Raw genomic sequence first — 27,045 nt, 5'->3', positions numbered from 1 at the left:
TGCAACTATGTTTTCGTGTAGTAGTAATAGTAGTAGCAGTGGGTTACCAGTGTGCAGAGCTGTTAATTGCTGACAGCTGTCTGCAAAATATTATTTTCTTGTAAAACCTCCTTATTTTCTTAAATAAAAAAATATATACTCACTGGCTGTTGACCTATAAGTCTTGAATCATTAGTCAATGAGTGTGTGGTTTCACAGTCAGATCCAGCACTAGCTTTTCAGATGGTTACTAATCAACGTACAATGTCACAGTGGCTGCACCCATCTTTTATATACAGTCTATGGAACACGTAACACCCTATGATGACGAAATCACATGAACACAAGTGGATACGCACATGCTTGAGTGCATGGAAAGTATAACGCCCACATGAAGCCATCTGTGTGAAAATCAGTGTGTAACCCATTATGTGTAAAGCTACTGTGTACTGCATATATTCTCCATATTACGTTACCTTGCATGGGTGAGGGTCGACTCCATATGTTTCAAGACTGTGAGCCCTTTGGAGCATGTTCAGCTCTGCTAGTGCAGCACACTGGCCTCTGAAAGAAAACAGAGGAAAGGAGAGACCCGACTTTATAAACTGACAGACTGAAGAATGTGTTATTAAGGTGTTCCTGTGTTGGATTATTTTCAATTGGATTTCACTTAAATGTCGGATACAACCAGATAGAAAATCAATAGATGCAATTATCTTATTAGAGTTTTGAGATTTAAAGGTCAATATCTAGTGAATTTGGTTGTGAGCAAATTTGCGTTGACTTTATTCTAAGGATTGCTATTTTTTCTCCAGCAGTAAAGAACAGCACTAACCATCCACTGCTAGGCTAGTTTCTTTTACAAGGACAAGGTTGTTTGTCGTACTAAGTCTACAGTATTTAGACAATATCAGTTTTAAATAAAAGTATTACAGAATTTTTCACCAATTAAAGTGAGTACAATTATCTCTTATTATTATAAAAGAAAACAGTCATAACAAACCAGGCAAAGGGGTTGTGGGGGGGCGGGGCATTGATGCTTTACTTGCTCATTAGTCTAAGTGCTGCAAATTAGGAAAATGAGTGTGGTACACTGGTTCACTTCAAGACTCCAGACATATAAATCAACTTTAAAATTGCACACACATATATTGGATCTGTCTGTGCAGATAAAGGAAAGCATAAAACCCATTACAGAATGCCTGTGGAAATGTAGCTTGCAGACAGAGTGCTTCCCATTCAAAAATCACCTGAAGTCTCTCTACAGCTCAGTACTGATCAACATGCTGTTAATCCTGTCAGTCGTACCCATCGGGCCAGACAGAGGGCACTTGGCTTCATCTGCCTCTGTGCTGTGGGAAATGAAGGATTTGTCTTTGATGTTTTATAATCACTGTAAGTGTGACGGTCACAACATTATTAATCTGCTGCAGCAACACACAAACAACCCAAGAGAGGGGATTTATGTATACAGTACTACATATAATATAATGTAGAAACTTATGCTGTACCTGTAGAGTACATATTCAATCTACTGAGTGCATGCTTTTTTAATGACTTTTTACTTGTACTATTCTTTATTGCAGAACCATTTTCCCTTCAGGAAAGGTAATCACATGGTTGAAAAGAGGCAAATAAGGGTTCAAAGATACAGTAGTGGTACCCAGAATGTCTAGCTTTTGTTCACATGCAATAGAACACAAGATGATCAAATTTATCAGGGATGAGTGATTTTCATCAAAATTTAAATTCTGTAGTAGTAACAAGCAAGGTGTCTAAACAGAGCATGAAATAAATAATTCATGCTCATTCCTCTAAGCTAATGGATGTTTTTATTTACTTTCAACCAAATCTCGACTGAGAATACCTTCTCCAGTGCATTGAAGCTTAAATCTCTGGGTATCACACAATTCTGTGTCTAACCAGAAAGAAAGGCAGCATTTTATTGTCTGCTGTGTAGACAGTCGTGTCAGCAGCCTGTTATAAAACACAGATCACAGGAGTGAGCATCGACACCTGTCACCAACATCAAACGGTACAACAATAAAAAAGTACTGGCGGCCGCCAGTGCTATCCCTCAGCCTCCCAGTAGATGCACCTATGGTATAAATGTGCAACTCCTTCATCACCTTGTTATCGTATTCTCAAGATCTTCAAAAAAGTAGCTGCACCAAAGGCTCAATTAATTCAAAAATCCTACGTTGCCTTATCATCGAGTTATCACATTCACAAACTTGGCTGTACACACTGCCTGTCCGCCTGGCGAGGTGATAACAATACCCCAAAAAGCCCACAATAGACCAAAAAACCCTTCTCCAGACAAACAACAAAACCACGAGACAAAAAAAGACATTACTCTTTCACCTGAGCTCATTCTTGTGAATTTCCATAATCTTCCTCTCCAGTTTGAGGGATTGTTTAGGGAACAGCTTGAAGTCTCTGATGTAGTCTGATGGGTGCTCCTCTGGGTCATAGTCCCCAAGCTCAGCTATAAAGAGAAAGGGTGATTTCAGTAAAAAAATGATCTGAAAATAGGTCAAATACATTAGGAAATTAGTATACAGTGTTTGATAACTTTATATAAAGAACTAATTTAACACCCCTTCACTGCATATATAGTATGTACCTACAGTTAGCAGTCATGTAGCTCAGGTTAACAGAAAAACTGCATTGTAAAGCAAAATTAAATGAAGAAAGACATGTTTTATTTACTCAAGATTTACTCAACTTGAACTTTGCATATTAAACAATCTTAAAATTTGTAACTTTAATTTTATAGTACTTATTCCGTTTACATGCAACTGCTTATCTATTTCTATTATCGGATTGCAAATGGATGTGTCAGGACAGTTATAGACTTTAGTCTGAATTATTAAGCATGGTCACACTGAGTTGTTTTGTATTTGTGTTTAAAGTGTTAGAATAGCTATGACACCATGAGTGCAGCGGGTGGCTAGACTAACGACTATGACAATATTAAAAGACAGGAGTGTGCAAGTACAAAATACCCGCTGTAATATTAAACAGCTTTGTATCATCAGCAAATTTCCTGGTTGCTCAATCTAAGACAAAGGCTCAAAGACAGATCATTTCCTTTTTTTTTTTTAATTTCCACAGAATAAGATACCTATGAGCAATTGACTCAAATAACACAGATTATTGTTGTGCTCATTGAATCCACTAATTTATTTTTTAATGATATCTTAATTAACTATCCTTAGAAAGGTTTAATCAAAAACTTGCCTGGAGTTAATTAAACAATAATCCTCAAACTATTCCCCAGCTCTATAATCAACACCCTGACAAAGTAGGACAGAGACCTGTCGTAGTTAATCAGAGCAGCCAATGATACACTGCAGACATGCTCTGTTTTGAGATAAGTGAACCAGTCACACTCTCTTCTCTGGGGATATGAGCCAATCAGAGGGTGTTAGCACAGTTCAAGGATTTGTGTATGAGCCACAAGGGTTCATTTATATGATACAGCCCAGCTAATTCTTTTCTTAATCCATATTAAAGTAAGTGGCTCTGCGCTGTGATTCAGCATTAAACGGTTACGTTTAATTGACTGAAGAAAAAAATCTCTTTTATTCCTTTTCCCAGTAGTCCACATACATCTACTTTAAAAAAAAAATGTAGGATTATAATGACAGTGTGATGCTGTGAAAGGCAGCTGGTTAATGAGGACGAACTCAGTCAAACAGGGGTTAGAAAGTGGTTACACAGAGGTTGGATGATGTTAAGTTACATTTGATATAATTAGGTAAGATCATTGTTTGGTTAAAATACACAGTTAAGCACTTTAAGTTAAATGAGTGTTGAATTTTACCCAACACAGTGCAAGAGGATGCTCAAATTTAAAACTGTAATTCTGTAACACTAGATTAACAGTGTAACTAAACATAGTAATGACAGTTAGCTGAACTTTTAAAATGCTTGAATAAGACATACAAGTATTTACAAATCAGTAAGATGTAAAAATGAATAAATAAATGAATAAAAACGGTAAAAAAAATGTTTTTAAAAAAAGCACATGGGTCTTTCAGAATTGAAATCTTGAATTAAAGTAACTTAAAACAGCACTTTGACTTATAAAGTTATTTCAGTAACCTAAAAGAGGCATTTTACTTGGCTTAATTTTTACATTTCCTAAACTTTTGTTCTTTGCAATGAGCTTGTTTATTCAAGCTTAATGAAGAAATTGATAGACCTGCAAATATGTGGACTACAGTTGATATATCTGATTTTACATGTTAAAATTGTGTTTGTTAGTGATTTTCTATAAATTAAATGAAAAAGCACTGATGATAAAAATATCAGATAGACAAACTAGCATTAGATAGTGTGTTGTTGGTGGGTAGTTGAATATTTACAATCAATAAACAGTATCTCCCCCACCTCACCCCCACGGATAATGTCAGATGGCCTCCTCTCACTGAGGTTTATTCCTGTTAAAAGGGAGTTTTTCCTTCCCACTGTTGCCAAAGCCCTTGCTTATATTGGGTCATATCATCGTTGAGGTTTTCTCTGTTTTGTTGGTGTTATTTTAGTGTTGTTCTGATTTGGGACTATATTCAAATTTTGATTTAATTTAATATTTAAATAAAATATGGATTAAATAAGGAAGTAAATGCATTTGCAGGCACAAACAGTGATTTGTTAGTAGTCATTTTACAGCTTGTGCTTCTGTGACTTCAGCTGATTACTTTTGATTTGAGGCTACAGACTACAGATTTCATCGTCAAGAATCAACACCTCAGACACCATACCTCAAATTGGTAATTACAGTTTCTTAACTTAATTTGATGTGTTCATTCTATTCAAATCATGAAGCACTTTGCAAATGTGCATTCTGGAAAAGGCTAGAAAGTAAGTATCCTTATTCTTATTCTTATTACAGCTACAACCCAAGCAGCTCAGTCATTTCAGTAATTTCCGCCCTTATAATTTACAAATTAAATTGTGTAAATGTATATGTGTGCTTTTCATTTAAAACTCCAACATGTCACCAAGGATGTAATTGTGAAATATTGGCTACATCTCTAATACATTCACTATGAGTAAGGCCTCACCCTGTATGATGCAGGCTCCCAGATATGCAGCTTCAGCAAAAGGACACAGTAGACGACCATGGTAGATGTCTCTCTTCAGCTGAAGGTACAGGAGATACCTGGATGCACACGCACGCATAAAGTTACAGAAAGAAAGTCTTATAGCATAAATATTGATTTTTATTTTAAATAAATCAAATGACTAACAGACGCTTAATTACAATATACTATATAAAGCCACTGCTCACATTATGAAGGGGAACCGATACTCTGCTTTCACAATTTCTGTTTCCAAATAGTTTGGATGAAAATTCAGCATCCAATGAGAAAATAACAATCTGAAACTGTTGCCATGGTAGTTAAGGAAAGTATAGCTATGGCAACATACATCTTCACCAGCAGAATGTGGTACTTTAGTTACTATGGAAACACCTTCAGTGCTACTGACATGCAGACTTGTCTCGTGTTAGCAAGAAGACAAAAAAAAGTGGGGAACAGATGAGTTTCCAGTTGGGACGTCACCACTGACTCATCAAACTTGTTTTTCATTGAGGGAAAGACGCAGGAGAGGCAAAGCATAAAAGATTGAATGGAGCGAAAACCCTGCTGCTGTAGCTAAACAGTTTTATTTATAGAGTCAGAGTGCAGCTGACTCTATAAATAAACACCATGATCTACATTTAGATAACCTCGCTCATTTTTCTTCTTTGTGCTTCCTTTTATTTTAGGACATTTAGTCAGAATGTCTGCGTACATAGATTTGCTTTTCAGGTTTCTTAAATCACTTAAGCGTAGAAAAAGCCAGATTAGGCTTTGGTGCCCACTTAAACACAGAAATGATGTCGTTATTCTGTATGAAGATAAATGTCTGAGATAAATTTAAATTTTACAAAAAGAGCACCTTTATATACTTCAGTTTGCAAATATGATGAATAATGTCAGTGTAGTATAAATAATTGACAAAACATGTCAAACGTCTTCATGTGAGTGTATTCTTTTACACAAATAATGTTAAAATTACTCATGTGTGTTATATTGGCTGGATAAGTAATGAAGAGGACCTTCGTTATAGTCAGCCTGTAAAATCCTTAGATGAGGATTAAGTGCTGACTTTGCCCTTTAATTCCAGCACTGTGAAATATCTGTGTATGAAAATGAACAGAGACACACACTCAGCATTTGGTGAACTTTGAACTGCATATTTAATAAAAAGAAGAAGAAGAAGAATTTAGTTGTGTACACTCACCCACAACCCTCGTGTCCCTATACACTTTTCTGCCGTGCTAAAAATTACACCTGCTATATTCATATCTATAATGTGAGGTACCAAACACTTAATACCATAATCAATGATTACAGAACAGTGGGTTAACTTTTTCATCTATCTTCAATAGTTCTTCATATATAAGAGTTAAAATTACATCTTGCAAACTGGAGCGCGCACATTTTACCATTAAAAGTTTGGGGATTTTGATGATGGGGAAAAAAATTGCTCCCAGACATAACTCCATATTGAGAACTCGACAGGATTTCATTACTGACTGCATTTCCTTGTGAACTTTCCCGACTCATCTCAACTTCATCTTCCACTTCAAACTCATAAGTAGTGTGCCAGTGTGATGTTTTTCCTTAGGAGTCTGAGAAGAGGTTGTTTGTTTCTTTAGGACACGTGAATGAACAGAAATGGACACGCAGCTCTTTCAGAGGGAGGAATAAAGAGCTAATAAATAATACATCTGGAGAAAAACTGAAGCAGAATTCAGCTAAGTTGAAATTAGGCAAGAAAAGAGGGATAGGTTTCAGACATATCTGAAGAAAAAAAATAGGACAGAAAGACGTGGAAACATGACTTGAAAGGTGTGAAGAGGCACCTGAGGGTGGAGGGGGAGTTGACAGTGAGGAAGAAGAACGATCGACAGCAGGAAGGGAGGAGACACTGGGGGCGGAAAGACAAAAAAAACAAGGGAAGGCAGAGAGGAAGAAGGATGGAAGTGAAGGAATGGAAGAGAAAATTAGGACTGATAAAGAGAAGCAGAGTTGGTAAGACGTAGGGCAGAGAACACAAGTCCCTGCTGGGTGAGTGTCTCTAATTATCACTGCGCCTGAGAGAAGCTTTGTGTGTTTGGGTCTGTTTTGGCAGAGGTGGCGCTGGTGATGGAGCAGACTCTCTCCAAATCTTTTATTTAGTTTGTTTACTTATATAGTATCTTCATGGGCTCATCTACAGTTTCGAGAGCCTTTAACCTGTAACCTCACACAATATCATCTTGTGGTTATGTCGTTACCAATTGAGTGGCAAGCACTAAAACTTTAAGTAACTATTTGTAGCAATGACACATTTAGTTACACATTTAGTTTTAAGCAATCAATCACTAGAGAACATTTAATAACACACTTCCACTCACTGGATATTTTCTCCTCTCTGTAAACTCTAGGGATGGTTGTCCGTGAAAAACCTCAGAAATACTTTACATTTTCTCTCAGCCTGCCTTCTTTCTCTCTCACTCATACGCCATCGCCAGTGTTTGTTTACCTGGTGAGCTCTTCCTTGATTTTCATTGGCTCATGCGGGTAAAACTTGACCCGGAAGCACATCGTGTACGGCTGCTGAGCTGCTGGAGACAAGAAAGACACGATGTTGAGATGAAAAAACTAAGAGAGGTCAGAAACTGTAAGAAAAGTTAAAGGGCTGTTAGAACTTGCAGAAAAAAAGAGGAGATAAGCTTGACAGATATGATAAAGGGCATCAGAAGGAAAGTAGAAGATTTTAAGAAGCAGATAAGAAGAGAAAAGAAGAGGAAAGATAAATGAGGGGAAGAGAGGACAGAGGAGCCATCGGGATTGTGTAGAAGAAGAAGCTGGGGACAAAAACAGAAACCACAGCATGTCTCCAATACTGATTAGTCACCTCATAATTACAGTAATTACTCACACACACACACACACACACACACACACACACACACACACACACACACGGGCATGTGCTTCACTTGAACTGGGGTCTGTTCCTTCTCCTTTGATCTGAGTCCTAAAGCAGTTCATATCTCTAGGAGAGGATTTGTGCTTTGAATAGTATTTAAATATGCACCGTAACATACATACACAAGGTTACATAAGCGGTCACAGACACACACACACATATACTCAATGACAGGCTGAAGGGTTTGGATCAAATGACAGCGATAGCTTAAACTCCCTCCTGAGGTCTCACACAGCTCATCTGCTTATAAACATATTCATGCACTCACATATAAAAATAATATTCAATGTTTACCCTGTGAAGTTAGAACATTTACAAGATATACAAACACCAAAACACTGAAACACCAAGAGGAAACCATCATACATAGCAACAGATTTAATACAGTAATTGTATATAATGCATTTTAAATAATTTATACTTCCTTAAGTGAAGACTTCCTTAAGTTTGGTTATTAAAGAAATAAAACATCTTATAGGACCCTTTACTCATTTCAACTCCCATTTGGTGTCTTTGGTGCTCACTTTAATTAACAGAAAAACAGTTAACTGATAGCCTTGGTCTGAGGATCTATTGATCAAAAGCCAGAATTTTGTTCGCTCGATATAAAATTTTGACTCCATGTTTGGTTCAAAGCGTAGATCAAAGCGTTTTGGAGATTTGATGTCACTTCCTGTTTGGCAGCTTTGCAACTGATTTGAATTTTCTGATGGACACAATCAATCCAATTTTGTGGTTTTCTACATTTGCTTGCTCTGAGGATACTCTTTGCCAATTTTGAGAGTGGAAAAAATTGTAGCCTGTGAACTATTTCAGAAAATCCAATATAATGGTTACAGACACCACAGGGTCCGTATCCATTATAGAGGGTCTGTAGCCTCGAATTTGCCTTCTCTGACACATGAATGTTGAAAGCTAATATTTGAAAGTTGGGTTTTTTTTAAGTTCATATCCATAAATATACCTCCAGGTTCAGGCCTTTGCTAGTGACAAAGTGTTGAAGGCTATTAATGAAACTTGGTGAAAAAGAATTGAAAAAAAAATGAAATGGAAATTTTGACCTTCTTTGGGTCATTATAAACTAAAAATTCAGCAGATGGAAAAAAATATGTTATTATATAATTGACAGCTATGGATGGTTTACAGAAAGACATTTAAACCACGAGTAATAAATCCAACATGACAGCTGAATCACCCGTTCTTCATTATTTTGAGGTAGAAAGCTACAAATCTTAGAATAATGAATGAATTGTTTTGTCTTTGCTGTTCTCACAGGCGAAGCTTACATCTGAAGTTTACTCGTGTACACATGTGAGTTATTTTGAGTGCACATGGAGAGATTTCAAAGAGGATGAGGCAAAGGAGACGCTAAAAACAAAGATGCAAAAGTATCTGATAGGCATTCTGAAGTCAACATCAAGGAGGAAGAAAGTATCATTTCACATGGGATAGAAATCATCCAGAGTGCCCTCACCACTCTCCCTTTAATGGCAGGATCCTCTGCGGTGTTATCCAGCTATGAAAAACAGCACACATCTACATAATACATGCTGAGCAATATGAAAGAGCCAATCCTCCCACCCGCTCCCAAAGAACTTGAGCTGCTTATAATTATTTCTCAAGCTTAAGGGACGAAGAGGTTTTTTTGGAAAACATTTTAGAGAAAGTGAATTGTGCGGGTAAGACATGGCTGTGTAAATGTGACGTTTGCCAACGCACGTAAGCTGGGATGCACAAAGACGAAATAAAACACAAGTGCACGCACACATTGAAACCTAATTTGGGAGTAAATCCTGCCACAGGGAACTGATGTGTCAGTGCAACTCAGATCTATTCAACAACTCCCCTCTAATCTCGTTTTCTTTCTTTCACCCTGTCAGCTTCTCTCATCTCAAACCGTCTCTCCAATCTCCTCTTTTCGCTCATTTTTTCTTCTTTCTTTAGTTACGTTATCTATCACTGTCTTCTTTTAGTACTTTTTCCCCCTTGTTCCCGCTCTCTCTCTTCCAGTTTTCACTGATATCCTCAGCCTACCCCTTCTGTCATCTCACACATGTTCCGATGGAGCTGAATACTTTACTAATAGCTCTTTTATTAATTTATAACAGGACAGAAAGAACAGGACAGTCATTAAAAGGGTTAGTGAACTTCAGACTGAGACACGGAAAGAAAAGGAGGGTGGGAGAGTGGAGGAAAGCCGCTGCAATCTTTCAACACTAGATAGAAATGTAAAGATGTGAAAGAGTAAGTGGAAACGAAGGAAAGCAAAGGTGAAAACAAGAACCACTCTATTATTTACCTTTGTATTGTGTCTTCTTTTAGGGAACTTAGACTGTATGATTATATGTGTCACATTCTCAAGCTTATTATAGTTATACTGACATAACAGAGGCAAAATCTATCAGAGGCAAACATCATGAGGGGAAAGAAGGCTGTGCTCAGCTTGAAAACAACCCCTCGGGCTGTTTGTGTAAACTCTTATTACAACGTATAAGTAAAATTAAGTGGCCTCCAGTGACACATTAAATGCCACTCTGGTAACCTTGAAAATGTGAAAGCTTGACCTTTCCCTAAAGCCAAATAAAAAGGTTGGCCATGAAACCTAATCAAATGGAACAAGTATAAACAACAATAAACATTGAGCTAAACTCAAGCCCAGACACAACTAGAGCTGCAGTTTCCTGGTTAAAAAAAAAAAAATCTGGTGTGTTTGTGTCTCCATCGCTTCTTGTTTCCTTAAATGGATCTGTTTTCTCTTTGAAAGTGAAACACACCCATGCACTTTATGGGTACTGTGATGGACCCTCTTTCTCCTTCAAAACTTGCTTAATTTTTCATGCCATTTTTCAAGTTTCATCCATATTGCACAACTGGATTTAAAACTCACAATAGTAAAAAATATTATTATGCCAGATTCTACCCTACCATGTCAGTGTTGCAGCAGAAATAAAACCCTTCAGATCAGGCAACATTTTTCCAGTCTTCTACTGCCCAATTTTGGTGAGCTCGTTCAAATTGTAGCCCCAGTTTCCTAATCTTAGCTGACAGAAGTGGCATTCAGTGCGGTCTTCTGCTAGAGCAGCAGCAGACCACACCAGGTACAACCCCTGTTCTCTTTGAGTTTGTCATTTTAGTTTAGTTTAGCTTCAGTGTCCTGTTTCCAGAAGATAGGAAGGGTCAAGGAAGGGCATCTTCTGCCGCTGTAGCCCATGTGCTTCTAAGATAAACAGTTTGTGTGCTCAGAGATGCTCTTCTGCTTAGATTGTTTCACTGAGTGGTTATTTGAGTTCCAAAGAATTTTTGCCCAGAGAACTGCTGCTAGTGGGGTTCGGTTAATTGGTGATTCTAAATTGCCCATAGGTGTGAATGTGAGTGTTGATGGTTCAAATGTCTGTATGTGTAATAGGCTAGAGCTCAATTTTAACTTCAGTAAGTTGTCTTTACCATGCCTACATGCCTAAATGCTGCTACGTGATAGGTTCATTGGATATTTGTATTAGTGAGGTGTTGTATACGTGTACCTATGTCAATGCATATGTCATTTCAGTAAACCTTACACAGATACATCCAGAAAATGAATTTTCTGTTATTATCCTAAGGACTTGTTAACCAAACAGAATAGTCAAAAATGGGACATCAAAATAGACAAATAAAGTAATCAGATAAAATCTGCATCCTTTTTTGGAGATGGAAAATAAAAATATTAATATCATTCCTGTTTGTGGTGATTGTTATGAAGATTTGAATGTGACGTGCACATAAAGCAGGCAGGCTGTTTACTTGTTTTCGTACTCTCATAAGCTTGTCTTCCACTGCAACGTCTTTGCAACGTGTGAGTTTTTTCCTTTTTATGCCACTTGTCCCTCTGGCAGTGTTTTGTGTTTCTGAGAAACAGTTCTCTTGTCACTTTGTCTGTCTTCATTGTGTCTCTGTTGGTCTCCCTGCGGGACTTCTGAGGAAAAACTCATGTCCAACATTGCCTGACTCTGTCACAAGTGGGTGGGTGATAAAACTCTTAGACCTAGATGCTCTAAATGTTTTTTTTAAAAATTATTATTACATAAACAAATAAAATGTATCTGTTTTCAATTAATAACATAAACAGATTTTTTTGTACTCCTATCCCGTCACTTTAACAATGTTGCGTGTACGATGTTATGACCTTGTTAGAGTCCCTGTGGTGGTGTCGGCTTGTTTGCCATGCTTGACCCCTCACACCAGAGTGACCCTCTGGAGACAAATGCACGGCATAAGAAAACACACTCACACTCGCAAATACACAGACACATGCATGATGCTTTGCATCTGTATACACACGTGCTGACACAGAAAAGGAAAGAGAAAGGGCACTCACACTTCATCTGCCTCACTACGGGTTTATTGGGCTCCAGCCAGTGCTGAAAAAGAGAGAAAGACCAAAAATGTTACCTGAAAATAATCAAATTTATACTAAAGAAACTACAGGACTGGATTGAGAGCTAATTCAAAAATTATCTTAGAAAATTAAATTTGTATCATTGGTAGATCTCTGGTATTTTAAACTGTCATAAAAAAGATTATTACTACATTAAAGAGACTGATTTAGGGATTTAGGGAGACATGATGATCTTATATTCCTGAATAGAACCAAATTTGATCCATCTTCTTTGATCTACTGTCAAAAGCATACAATGCCAAGCATTATGTTACAGTTTCTGGACTGCATGACACTGCATGTTCAGTTTGTCTTACAACACATTTTCCTCATTTTTCCGTCCTCGCTTTGCATTGAGAAAAAAAACAGTCTAGCTGAGCTTCTGCTACGATCAAGCGTCTGGTCTGTTCTCTGTGTGGGCTGTTTGAAATATGGAGACTGATCTTGTTATTATTTGGCACTTGAACTTGTAATGTAATGTATCAGCTGCTTCCAGACTGATATTCAACATTCGTACTTTGCCTGTGCTGACTCACTGCCGCTGTTTCCTGTTAGTAGGTGTGATTCTGCTGTAATGAGCTGTGTGCTGTTTATAAGTAGAATTTCTAAATTGAGGAGAAGAATTTGTTAGCCGGGGTAAAAGAACAGCCAGATTTAGAGGAAGGAGACTCCTCAAAGATTACAGAGAAAAAGATGCGTAAGTGGCAATGCTGCACCTCAGGCCTGATTTAGACTTCTGCTGGTATATTTTTAAACCTTACGACGTGGCAGACGTCGTCGCCGGCATTTATGCTTGTGCTTGTGCCCTTAGGGTCCGGTTTTTCCACTTCCTTTCACATTATCCTACGTCAGTTAGCACTCTCCGTACAGGGATCTGCTGACATTTATGAGTCCTTATATTGATCCTACGATTGTTATTCCTGATACTGAAATGATGAATGTTATTCTCTCACTGATAGACTCAAAAAAAGTAGCCAGAAATGCACATGAGCAATCAGTGGTGCTGAACAGTATGGGTAGGGTAGGCATAGTGTTTCAGAGGGCTTTGTGGTTATGAAGCAGACTTCTAGCAGAAGCATAAATCCCCACTTTACTAAGATGTGGCTGTTGGAAAACTAACCACATACTTATAGACTGAAGTCTTTACTTTTCATAAACATACATTTCTGCAAATATAAGCACTGCTCTGACCGGCTGTGTAGGTCCTGTGATCACTCCTCTGGTAAAGAAGCAAACTCAGGAAACACCTTTATGCTTTACCATTAGTGTTTCCAGCTTGTATTTTAGGTTTTACAAGAGAAATGTGTGCTTGGTTGGACAAACAAAAGATCTAGGCTCTGGGAATAAATGACAGACTTTTTCTGATCCTTTGTACAAACTAGTCTCAATTGGTAATGAAAATGATAACAGATACTGTGCTTATGCGTGTGCAGTGTGTACGGACAGGTGTGTGTGTCATAGTTACCCTTTGTTTCTCGGGATCTACATATCGAATACCAAAGTAGTCTTTCTCAAGCAGGTTGTAGTGATTGCACACATGGTCCAACAGGAACTGGCCTCTGGTGTCTCTCTGCAAAGAAATAAAGCGCATCGGTTTAGGACACGTGACCCGTCTTTTGAGTTATGCTGATAAAAACCATAAACCTCTGAGCTCAGTCTGATAGATGCTGCATGACTGCATCGTGCCCACGATGAACCCTCATGGGTAATACTCCTCTGATGCTCTCATAATTTCATCACGGCGAAACATGTTAATGGAAAGAAATACGTCAGCACCCTTTTGGTCGCTTGCTGCTGACATATCTGTTATGATGGTGTTCTGGACACGGCCTCCTAATGTGCCAATAAATACAGTCTATTTGCAGGACCTAACACTGTGTAATCAATAAGCACCCTGCATTTACTGCCAGCTGCTTAGTCAATATCTACTCATTCAGATGCTCAGTATGATTTTCCTGCTGAGTATACTGACCTGCCTACGTCTTAACATACTCTATACCTTTGGATATATCTAAAGTCTAAAGATTTGCTTTTTGTCTGTCTATTTTATTTTTGTTTTTATATTGTACTTGCACTTATGTGCAGGTGAACCGTCTAGATTACACCACACCTGACACCAAATGTCAGCTGGGACGGTTGGATGAGCAGTTTTAAAAAATTGATGCTTTTTAGCTGATTTAAGGAAATACATATCAAAAGAAGTACATATTTAATTTTTACCTTTAACCTCTTGACTAAAGCTAATATTATGTGCATCAAAGATCCCAGCTCTGAGTGTGTGTGCGTGTGTGTGTGTCCTATAACTGCTCTATAACCTGCTGAAGGAGGTGGATTCTGTGCTCGGTTTAGCAGAACTGATTGATTCACTCAGATATCATGTCTTTGCCCTTGAGACTGGAATTTACTCATCACCTGGGAAGCATCAGCGTCATCACATACAGTCAGACCCACAGCTGGCCAAATCTCATCAACATAACTGCCTGTCAGCATGTCGCCTAATCAGGAAACTTTAGTTGGGAATTTGGATTTTTATAGCACTTCCTAACATAACTTACAGTCTAATTTGTGTCTCATTTCCTTTAAAGTTCCTAGTAGTTATGCACTACCTAGAATTATTTTTATTACCAGGTGAATTTAATTATGCTGGAATTTCAGGTGAAAAACATTGAAATTCCATTTAATTCTAGATGAATTAGACTCTTAATTGAGGGACATATTATACAGTGTTATTGAATATAGCAAAAAAATTGCACAAAAGCAAAAAAGCATTATCATATTTCACGTGATTGCACAGATAGATGTGCTAAGAACGGCTACATTTTGTGCACTGAGTAAGCAGCACACTCATACGTTTAAAAGCATGACTTTGTTAGTGCAGCTGAAAGTTTATTCAGCTGCACTAACAAAGTCTCACGCCCTCTGGCTTGACCAGGTCTCGCTTGAAAAATAGTTTTTAATCTCGATAAGACTTTTACCTGGATAAATAAAGGATGATTAAAACAATAAATCACAAGTTCATCAGGATTGAGAATGATCTGTTTCAAATCTGTTTCATCCTATATCCTTATGGTGCTCTTTTCTGTCCAGTGGCTGCTTCATCAGCAGTGGTCAGTATGATAAGGACCTCATCAGCAGCCAAGGTAAGGTCGTTAGCTTTGCTCTTTATTTCTATTTTCAGAGATTTGCAAGTGAAATGCAGTGTAGTGGCTGACATCAGCTGACTTTGTTAAATGGCTTTAACAGAAGCACATTTTCAGCACATTTGCACGGCTGATGGTTTGTCAGACTAAAGGCCCTGAGCCTCAGATGTCCCATATATTTGACTGGATTCTAATCTTTAAGAAAGCAGTGCTTTCTTTTTTGCACTATTTAGCTAATGTTTCCTGCTCTTATTTCCCTTATTATTTTTTTCCCACATTGTTGGATCTACAGTGGAAAGTCTGCAAAAAATAAAGTAGCATGGACCATTTTCCATCTGGTTGCTTCATCAGCTCTCGACTACTTCATGAGTTTATGTGCAGTAATGTAGCTGCTTGGTGTTTCTAATTGTTTTGTGCACTAATATTACAAATAAATATCTTTTTTGACTGAAATCTAAGGTTGTGCCTCTAATCTTCCTGATCTAATGTAAATCTTAAAGCTAATTGTGTGTCATTTGTTGTGTTTTCTGCTATAGGCAGACAAAAATAGAACATTTCTCAATTAAAAATTAATTTCTTTCCAGGCACAAAGCCCATGCAAATATTTTGTACTAATACTATATGACTAGAAGTTACACAGCATCTACAGCCTTTATTTTAAGTACATCAAAGCATCATTATCATCACCGCAGCATGCCACAAATTGTGAAATCAGTTCATTTGCTGATGTTCACTTATCCTCAGTTTTACACAAATATTAATTCCTCTTCATATGTTGAATTCTGTAAATACTGTAATGTTTTGCCAAGACAACCTTTTAAATGAATTTCTTAGTGAGTCATGCTGCATGTCTCAGTAAACAACTCAGCAAACACACTGTTATATGTACTACTAGACGCAAGGTGTTGACAGAACAGCCTCTGAAAATAAGATGTTTGCTGTAAATGTCACAGCAGCCACTCAAAAATTGTTCAAACGGGAACAGTTATATGTGTCCAGGACACTGTGGCTGTATTTGTTACGCACCAAATAAAGCAAAGCAAACATTAAACACAGCCTTAGTCAATTCACAAAGACACACTGTTGTAACAGCCAAAATTTTCAGGTCAGTGCAGCCAACAGTAAAGGAGAATCAGATTGTTTATCAGTGCTGGAATTACCAAATTACTGCTATTCAAGAAAAAGAGGTTTAGAATAAAAATGTAACATTCAAAAACATAAATCCTCCATGTCTTAACATTAAGAGGACTGTGTTAATGTCTGATACCTACACAGGTATCTGCAGGTGGTTTGAAACATGAGCTGCCTCTGAAGTAGTCTTATTTAGGTCAGTGTACTTCTGCATTAGCCAGAGGATACATGTAAAGATTAGCTCAACCTATTAATATTTAACCTGTTCAGTGGTCCTAAACAGCTTCAGGCAGAGGAGTTAACTGTTACCTCAAAGGTAACAGTTAATGCATACATGATCAAAATACACAAATGACACTAAAACCAAGTACGCAACTACAAACATAATTATTAGCTAATGCTAAAACAGTTTGCTAAAAGCACAGGATGGATTTTAGCTTCTTAGCTAACAGTGTTATTTATGAGTTGAAATTACAAACTAAATATAGTGGATAAACATCTTTGTTACCTGAAATGATAAATAAAACTTTTAAATTATTTTACTAAACATGTGATTAGCAGTGAAACTGCTAATGAACCAGGTGAAATTGTAAAGTATGGTTAAACTGTTAGAGGTAAGATTAAAAAAGAAAGACTTAAACACAATAATGAATGAAGTAATTGCTATAGCTATTGGATAGGTGAATGAAACAGCAGTGTTGGATGGTAAACTAGGGTGACCCAATCACAACAAACAAACACCATGGGACATGTTAACAATGCTCAGATTTTTCTGACTGAAAAAAAAAAAAAGAATAAATTGTGCATGTTATCAGAATGCCATTTAGCATGTATAGGCCTAATATATGTGAAGTAAATATAAAGGGAACTCAAGTTTTGGTCCTATGTTCTTACGAGATAATTTCTATAAAGTCTCTCATAATTACTGCAAAACCAGTCAAAATGCGGAATTCTGTTTCAAGATGTGGAACGTGGGCACTGGATAAAAATGCAGTGCAAAGTGACATAAAGAGGAACATCTGTTACCCTGTAAAATTATCAGGGTTTTTGAATCCATCTGACAGGGCTGCGGTCATCACGGTGACATCACCACCTCTCAAGTTTAAATTTTGATCAATCTTTTACACAACCAGCAAGGATCTGGATTGTGGATCTGGACATCTGATATCCTTTGAATAAATCCAGGTCCTGAAATACAAAATGCTCAATTTTGTTTGCCAGCTAGTTGCTAACTGTGTCTGATTCTAAGTGGATTAGTGCTGAGCATACAGCAGATTTTTGTTTTATAGATTTTTGAGTCAATAAAGAGGCCTGTTGTAAGCCAGTAACAACACTACAACAGCACTCAGACAATAAAGTTGTGACAGTTCAACGATGAGCCGTAACTCACTGTAAATCCCCGTAAAGATAAGCGGAGCTGCTGACTCAAATGGACACCACTATGCAACAATTTTCACACCATCATTAAATATGTTCACCTTTTCCTTCGTGAAACCTGTCCAGTTTAATTAAACCTTTTTATATAATATGTGACGTGGAGGATTTTGCAGGGGTGTTTGGTTGAATACAAGATGCCAAAACTGTATTAAAAATCTTCAACAGCAGTCTTAGGTGGATTTCCCCTGTGGCCTGTGTTATATCACCACAACATCAATTGGCTGTCAGCAATCCTGTTCGCTGCATGTCCCTACTGGCTGGTCCAGGTTTACTAGTATATCACCAGTAAGGTGATATACTTAGTCAAATGTGTCCCAGCTGTGATTGTCAGTGTGTCCACGTTCACCTGCCTGTGGGTTGTATGTAAATAACCTAGGACAACATCACTCTCTGTCTCTTTTAGCTGCACTTCTCCATCAGCATCCATGAGTTTGATGTGTATCTGTCTACATCTCTTTAGGATTTTTTTGGCTGATCCCTGACAACAGTGTTACTAAGATGTTAAATCTGAAGAGCAAACAGACAGAGACCCATGGAGGGAGGAGAAAAACAGACGAAACGGAATAAAAACAGCCACGCTGTGAGCTGCTTCCAGCCAGATCATCAAACGACACCTTTTCTCCGTCTCGTTCTCGGGCAGACGCTCGTGGAGTGTTGGGCTGACGCCAAGCGAGAATAAAGAGAAACAAACCAGACAGAGTGAAACAGGGCCAAACATACTGAGAGGCTGAGAGCAGCTAACATAAAGCTAAAAAAAAGGAGTGAATAAAAAAGAAAGACTGACTGGTGAAGCAGAGACATATAAAGACACTATCTCATGTCCAACAAGGTCTGAATACATATTTTATATATCCAAAGGCTGGGCATTAAAGATTAACCCAGTCATCCTGTCTCTACATGATCTCACCTAATGATGGCAAAGTGCTCTTCTCTCAGCCCCGCTCAAAGACAGAGATGCATACACACTCTGCAAATAGAACCTCGGTGTGGACCGAATTCAGTTTAGCACAAGCAAAGTGCACTTTGACATGTGTGCTCGAGTGTGTGTGTCCATCCACTACCATGGTTAACCTCCTTACAGCCAGTCCAGTCCAGATTCTGACCAAATAAACAAAAACTAAAAGAAAAAAACATAAACACAGATGTTTTTATTTTGTCCGTCTATTATTCATTTACAAAGCTAATTAAATTTTTGGAAATGAACTTGGAACACATGAATTAATGCCCAACTGAAAAGTTGTGTGGAAACGTGTAGTTTTCAGGGTTTTCCCCCAAATCTTCAATTTTAATTCAAACAAGGGTATTGAGTACTGTAGCTTTTGAATGTTTGAATTTTTTGCCTAGTCAGCATGAACAATTTTAAGTGTCTACACAAGGAACAAGTAGCAGCAATGTGGAGACCAACAACTAAAGAAAGTCAATGACACTCACTAGTGCTGTAGTGAAGCCAAGAAGAATCAGGCTGGGATGTGTTAAGGGATGTGCTGATAGTTGCTTCCTGTGTAGACGCGACTCACCAACAGCCTTGGTGGACTCTGTCCTTGAGAAATCACCAGAAACAGTCCTTGGTGGTATTTCACTCCAGTAATTGTCTCACTTTTAAGCCTCTGTGTAGCCACAGCTGTAGCCTGAGTTACACTTTTAGGCTGTATCACTATCTGTCCCTAAATTGTTAAAATTACTCTGAAAGGTAAGGACGGAGAGATGCCATTTTCACAGATGCACAGAACAAATTGGATTTCAGACATGGATCGGCAGGGAGCGGACGAGATTCTGATACTCCTCAGGAGAAATAGCCTGCTCTACCCCTTAATCAGGGCTTCACTAATGCAAGTTTAGTCTAGCTTTTTATTGACTTGACTTTTAGAAGTCTATACCTCACTTCCTCTCTGTGTAATTACGCTGGATAAGGTTCTTTGCATTGTCATAGCAGCATGTGATGAAGATCTCTAGCAGTCTAGGGACTGACTCTTTAACCAGCGGTCAAACAACTTTTTGAACATTTTGTGAACTTTGTGGAGATTTCAAGTACAACATGCCAGAAAAAACCTGAGGCCCACTCCCTTTAAGGAGTGTCATCATGTCAGCTTTTGAGGTGAGCATGTGTGTCACATTACCAGTATGTACTGACAATGGTGATTAAGGTACTCCCCGACCCCTCGATGATACTGTAACTGTACAGTATGTAGTGTTGAAGTTCATCACAGATATCTTATTTGTTCTGATCATGACTTTATGACCACTACGAGTTCTGCACTAGGACCCTGGGTACATTGGCCTAGTTAAACAGCGCTTGTTGTTTAATTAACATGCATGCCAGCTCAATTATGACTCCTCCTTATCAACTGAGACGCAATTGCTTCATGACACGGCATACCTAATTGCCTGAGTTGAAACACTGTGAGAAGATCAGCGTTAAATTTCTGTGATGCCCCCATGAAGAAATCTACTCTCACTCCTATCTGCATCCTCTGGGTGGGTGGTGGGGGATTCAGAAATAATGGTTTGCCCTCTTTACCTCCATGCCAACCAGTTTAAAAGCCTAGTAACTGCCATTCAAACAAATGATACACTAATTTGTGGCTTTTCTCTCTTTGTTGTCATTGCTGCTGCTCTTCAGGGAAATTGAAATTTAAGTCGCAAGTGGACCAATTTGCCAATTTATTTGCCAATTAGGATGTGTGTGCGAGTAGGCTTTTGTGCGTGTGTCCTATTATTCACAGTGCCAATATTTCTAAAGCCAGTTTGTGTTTACTATCCAACCCCCCCCACCCTGAGCTAATGAATGGATCAATCCAGAGGCTTGAGGAGGATACTGCAGAGACAAATCAATGTGTGGGACATGGGATGTGGGGAAAGGAACACACAAAACTGGGAGATAGAAACAGAGTTTAAACTCTCCTCGTTATTTTGCAACACGACACTTTGCCTTTTTCATCCCTTCTCCACCGTGTGACTGAACTGAATATACGGCATGTTCGGCATTGATTTATCGCAGTTTTTAATTGAAGCTACACAATGTTAACACTCAAAGACTATTTCATGGTACTCCATACATCATTACCTTTCCACCAAATGACTAATTTGATTTGCAGAGATCTATTCGTTTTTTTACTCTTCACGGCTACTTTGACCATTTTGATTATAGACCGCCAGAAGATAGACGGAGAGAGTCGGCAGAGTCTAAAACAGATTTTTGAAGTAAGCTACATAGACTGGGTGAAAATGCATAAGTTATCCACTGGGGAAATGCAGATTCTATAATTGGAAGAAAGCAGCAGAGGATCAAACACTTCCTGTCTGGGAGCTGAGTTATGCAACATCCACTTTATAAGTAGAGAAATCTTTGGTCTGACCTCAGCATCATTATCTCTCTAGCCTCCTATCATCGCACCATTTACCCGTAAATCTCTGATTAGGAGACCTATGCTGTCTTTGTTTTGCTTTTTTTACTGAAAGGCGGCACTGAAAGATGCAGTGTAAAGAGACAAGGCAGCATGCCGTGTGTCAGAATGAAACCCACACAGCTTCAGTATTGATCTCAAATGCTGCATTAGAGAGGGTGCTGATTTCACCTCTTCAACCAGTGACCCACAACAGTGATGGACTCTTGCCTGGAGCTACAGACCAGGCAGGACAAAAGACTTTTTTCTTTTAAGCTCATTGTGCAGTCAAAGTCAGAAGTTTACAGATACTCATCATGGGAATGGATGTCACAGTAATTTTGAGCACACAGGTTTTGATCTATTTTGGATTATTTTTGTAATCCACACAGGGTCAAAAGTATACATGGAAAATAAAAAATTGAGGGACTTGCTTGCAAAAATCTATATAGTTTTGATGTGATGATTACAATATTATGTTTTTCCCTGACTGCCAAACCTCTGTAGAACACTTTTCAAAGACACATGAGGAGCGCTTCCCCTGGTTCATGCTGGTTACTATGATTGCCACAGAAGCATTAAACTACTGCGAACTAAATAATTAAACTGAGCTCACACTGCAGCGACAAGGGTGTTTAAGTTTTTCATTACAAAACTGCATGAATTAGCGCAGGTTGTAGTCAAAGTGTATCAGCAGAATTCAGCTGAGGTAGCGCAGCGACGTTATTGGACAGGCCTGGACACCGATGCAGTTTTCCTGCGATATAATGTTAATGTGCCTCCTCTCAAAATCATTATTTTTAAATATATTTACACTTGTACAATTTAGAGCAGCACTCATGATGACTATGACCTTGCCTCAGTGTGACAGGAGGGAAACATAATTACCCTATGATCACCTACAGTGCTGTCCTCCAGAGATTCCCATGAACACATCGTACATGAGCTCAAAAGCATGCACAAATTACCCTACGTGATCTTAAACATGTTAGATGCACACCTCGAGCTCACTGCTGGGGGCGCGGTCTGTTACGCTTTGTGATAGGAATAAAAAAAATGATCACTATATGGAGCAAGAGCAGCTCCTTGTGTAATGGATTGTCATCAGATTGCGGGAGAAAAGAGGTGCGACGATAATGGCATGACTGCAGATGCAACACTGCTGGTATGAATACAAAGGAAGCACCGAAGCAGCTGCCTTATCTCTGCACCGCAGAATGTTTAAATTTGTGCCAAACGATCGGGAAATCCACGAGAACAGAAAAGAGGAGCCGCGTGTGAAAACCTGTGAGTTATTGTAAACAGACTGTTTGCTCATTTGCATGTTTGAAGCACAAATTAGTCCATCATATGTATCCTCCTCTGTTCGTGGTACAATACGTAAGGGTGTGCATTTCCTCCAGGGAAAAGAGTTGATACACCATGTTTGCACATTCACACGATGAGCCCATTGATGCCGTCACAAAAAACACACAGACTGTTTTGTTCTCTATATCTGTGTTTTTCTTTTTTCTATGTATAGGCCTTTTCTAAATTCAGAAACAGTTGAAACGATGCTTTTTAAGATGTTTCGGAAATGCAGAAGTCTGTCGTCTGCTTCTGTCAGCCTTTGCATATTCAGAGAAATGCGCCAGCAAGCAAAGGGAAGTGCATCTGGGCTCATTCTGTTACCAACAAACCATGAAAACATAAGCACAAATGTCGGTTGTTGGGTTTATGTACACAGCCTCACTGAAAGAAGCATTAGCAATAAAATGATTGTCTTCATGAAATCGAATAAATTGAATGTAGCTACTTGAAAGTTCTTTCTGTGAACTTGCTTTGAAAGGACAATATTGGCAACAGAAACTGAGACAGGAGCAACACATCAATCTAAATGCTAACGCTCAGTTTGAGAGTATGGTCAGCATCTTTAACCACATCTGCCAGATGTTCATAAAAGGGAGGGGGAAATCTATTAAGACAGAGCTTCAATAAACCAGATGTGCTCGCAGCTGAAGATAAGAACACTGTCCTTTTCCTTATGCATGTTTTTGTATTGCATATCTCATATACATAGAGACATTTTTTAAAGAGATGAAAAAGAAAGATAACTCTCTGTGTTACAAAGTAATTACTCCCTATCGTTAAATCCCAAATTAACCGTGATTAATCAAATGTTTTGGAAATCTGAGTTCAATTTCATGAGCCACACCCAGGCCTGATGACTGGCAGACCTGCTGAATTAAGAAATCACTTAAATAATAAATAGTAAATAGGGTGTTTTTTTTCTTTTCTTTGCTCTACTGGAGCACTCAAAGTGCTTTATACATCATGCTTCATTCACACATTCACACCAGCACTTTGTTTTCTACACCTAAGAACTTTCTGTCTAACTTTAACACACATTCATACACCAACAAATGCATCAGAGAACAACCTGGAATTCGGTATCTTGCCCAAGGATACTTTGGGATGCAGACTGGAGCAACCACTTCAAATTAGTGAATGACCTGCTCTCCCTGTTGAGCTACAGTCATCTATTAGCTACAGCCAGTAGAAACCATCTACGAAAGGGAAGTAGGCTAAAAGATCTCAAATAGCAACACATTATGCCGCAATCTAAAGATACTCAAAAACTCAAAACAGATGAGAAACAAAGGCATGCACATCTATCAGTCTGTAAACAGTTACACAGCCATTTAAAGGCTTTGGGACTGCAGAGCATCATCAAAACGGTCAGAGCACTGTATCTTTTTCATATCACAATACAGAAGAACCACAGAATGATGTCTCGGATTAGATATTGGAAATTTTGTCTCTGTGTCAAAATTCTAACTCCTCTACACATTCACCAATGGATCTGTATGTAGGAATGCAAACGTCTGACCGTGAATGGTCATTAACCTGCCATCTCTTTTGTACAAACTCTGTGTAATGGGCAATTGAGCTCACGTGAGAGGAGTGCAAGTAACTTTGCAGAGAGCAAGCTAGTGTCATGTGTCCTGCCTCCAGCACACATTATTCATTAACCACCATTGAAACCACACAGTATTTCCAGTAGTGAGAGCACATCTGAAGCGGACTATCTCCTGCTGTGAGAAAGGCTAATGACCAACATTGTCTGGAGTTCATGTGTGGTAATAAAAACAACTGTTGCATTAAAATGTTCAAGTGTCTATGTTTGCAGCGGTTATCGCTCCCAGTGTGGTGACAGTCAACGAGACCACGACACTGAACATCAGCCTGCTTTGTGTGACCTACTTTTTCCACTCCTACTTATTTTTTGTCTCTTTCTCCATTTTAAAATCCCAATTTTTCCACCTTTTGTGAATTCTTTTCTGTTTTTATACCGCCGCGTTTTCCGGTTTACCCTTCGCTCTTTTCTCTGCCCCGTCTTCCTTTTCCAAAATCCGCTCGCTCTGCCAGTCTCATTTCAAGTCTGTTTCATGTTTTAATCTTCTTAATCTTTTTTTTTTTTTCCACAGCCACGCCACCTCATTTCCTTTCCCGTTCCTTCCAACACCCTGTTGATTTTTCGATGCCATTTTCACAGCTCATGTTTTCCACCCAACCATGTCATCCTATATTTTTCCTTGTTTATCATCTCATTTTTGTTTCCCATCCACCCCGTTCTTTTGATGTGTCCCTCCCTCTCTGTCTCCTGCTGTCTCATCTCTTACTGCTGTCTTTCAGCTGCAAAAAGAAAAAAAACAGATTATTTCTCTTCACTCATCTTCGGGAAAGCATCAAAAAGGCGCCGGCAAGAAGGATAAGAATAGAAAACTGATGCTATTTATAAGCTTCTCCAAAGAATGCCTATTAGCCAAAACAAGAGCACTGCCTCAGCTTTATTTGAACACATACAGACAGATGTCTACAGACACCTCTCCTTGACCAGCTGGAACGGAAATGCAGTGAAAAACAATGCCATAGCTGATATGCTCCTTTAAATATACTGTGTTGGGGATGTATTGATGACCTATACTATAATAGAAACAACGCATTTATTACAGTCTTCCAAAAGTTCCCTGTAATCATGTTTTTGCACAGCCATATCAGTCTTTCTCTTATCTGTTGCAAATTAATGTCCATAATTGCAGAACTTTGGCTCGCTGGCAACTTTTCAATCTTTCATGGTCCCTCCAAATGCACACACACACATGCACGTTTGCACACACCCGCATGGTGTAGCGCTGACAGCCGACTGATGTTGGCCTCATGAAGCACAGTGATCTCCCTTAATTATACATGATGTGTCACAGAGGAGAGGGACGGAGAGAAAGAAGAGAGGGGAGGAGATGGAGGGGGGGGGGGGGCGAGGAGACAGAAAGAAGATATTGATGAGAGGCAGGCAAAAATAGAAAGTGAGAAAAGGTGGTCGGAGCGGTAAATGCGAAGCTGAAAATGGAGCAGAGGATAAGTGGGGTGAAAGAGGGAGCGGGAGTTGGAGGAGCGGAAAGTTAAGATGCCGGGGGAGATGATAGAGAGAAAGAGGAGAAGGACAGAAGGGAGGATGGGAGGAAAACGAGTGAAAGGAAATCAGAGGACGCCACCGTGTATTGATCTTGACGTCTCCCCTGCGGCTGGATGGACTTAACATTGCCACTGAACATGAGAGCAGCAGGTTGGACTCTTTCACCTCCAACCTCCAGGCTGTAGGCTGCAGGCACATGCAAAGCACAGCCACATACCCCCACTCGCTCTCTGCCTGCCTTATACACTGCTGTCAATCTGTTCTCCTAAACATGATTACACTCTTCTGGAGGCTGTCACTGTCCTGTATGACAATATTCTCTCAGTCATAGACCATAGGCTAAGAGAGAGAAAACCAATCCTCCTCCCTGATACACACACAAACTCATCCCACTCAATATTACTATAACTAGAACAGAAGCGCTCGTCCTATACCTCTTAATATTGCTGAGTCAGATTTATATGTATTATAAAAAGTCTTTCTCAGAAGCAAGTCTCCTCACTCCTCACTTATCTGGGAACTTATTATCAATCTGGTCATTAAAATTGGATGCATTTAATCACCAAATTAAGATTTTATCAAATCTGATGAAAAAACAAACAAAAAGTTGAAAGGTTTAAAGACTATGAGGCAAAACTGTATAGTTTTATATTTATATCCTGTTCATAGCCTGTACATAGCATGTACACTCACTACAGCCTGTACATACTTATAGTTGTAGCATATTCATAACATACCTTCATACCGTGTACATTGTAACATACCCATAATAGACCCATATTTTGTACCCTCATACCTATAACAGACCCATTTCTGTAATATATCTATATTATTGCTAAAGCACTTTCTGGATGGATGCAAACTGTATTTCGTTTTTGTACTTGTGACATGTGCAATGACAATAAAGTTGAATTCTATTCTATTCTATTCTATTCTAAACATGGTTTTAAAATGCTTTTGTTCCCTTTAATTTGTCTTTCCAACTTCAAATTTGCTGTTGCAGATTCTCCCAACAGTTACATTTCAGGTTTCTTTGAATTCCACACAGTACACAGTTTATCAAAGTTGTGC

At 38.7% G+C, this 27,045-nt stretch overlaps 1 protein-coding gene across 6 annotated transcripts in view; it reads right to left on the bottom strand.

The window, feature by feature from the left end:
• The window catches only part of frmd3 (FERM domain containing 3), a 59,104-nt gene that overhangs the window by 25,034 nt on the left and 7,025 nt on the right, over positions 1-27,045 (bottom strand). For 4 of the 6 annotated variants that reach the window (XM_025896995.1, XM_025896997.1, XM_025896998.1 and 1 more), the window contains exons 2-7: positions 13,893-13,997; positions 12,368-12,410; positions 7,564-7,645; positions 5,052-5,149; positions 2,344-2,467; positions 456-543 (exon numbers count right to left, since the gene is read on the bottom strand). In XM_025896995.1, coding sequence (XP_025752780.1) covers positions 456-543; positions 2,344-2,467; positions 5,052-5,149; positions 7,564-7,645; positions 12,368-12,410; positions 13,893-13,997 — 540 coding nt within the window. The remainder of the gene's footprint in view (positions 1-455; positions 544-2,343; positions 2,468-5,051; positions 5,150-7,563; positions 7,646-12,367; positions 12,411-13,892; positions 13,998-27,045) is intronic. The other 2 variants (XM_025896996.1, XM_019366066.2) reach the window with 1 other exon arrangement.

The sequence above is a fragment of the Oreochromis niloticus genome, linkage group LG12 (assembly GCF_001858045.2).
Source record: "Oreochromis niloticus isolate F11D_XX linkage group LG12, O_niloticus_UMD_NMBU, whole genome shotgun sequence".
NCBI classification, from domain to species: domain Eukaryota; kingdom Metazoa; phylum Chordata; class Actinopteri; order Cichliformes; family Cichlidae; genus Oreochromis; species Oreochromis niloticus.
The sequence above is the reverse complement of the archived record's forward strand: the minus strand, read 5'-3'. Positions and strand labels throughout refer to the sequence as shown.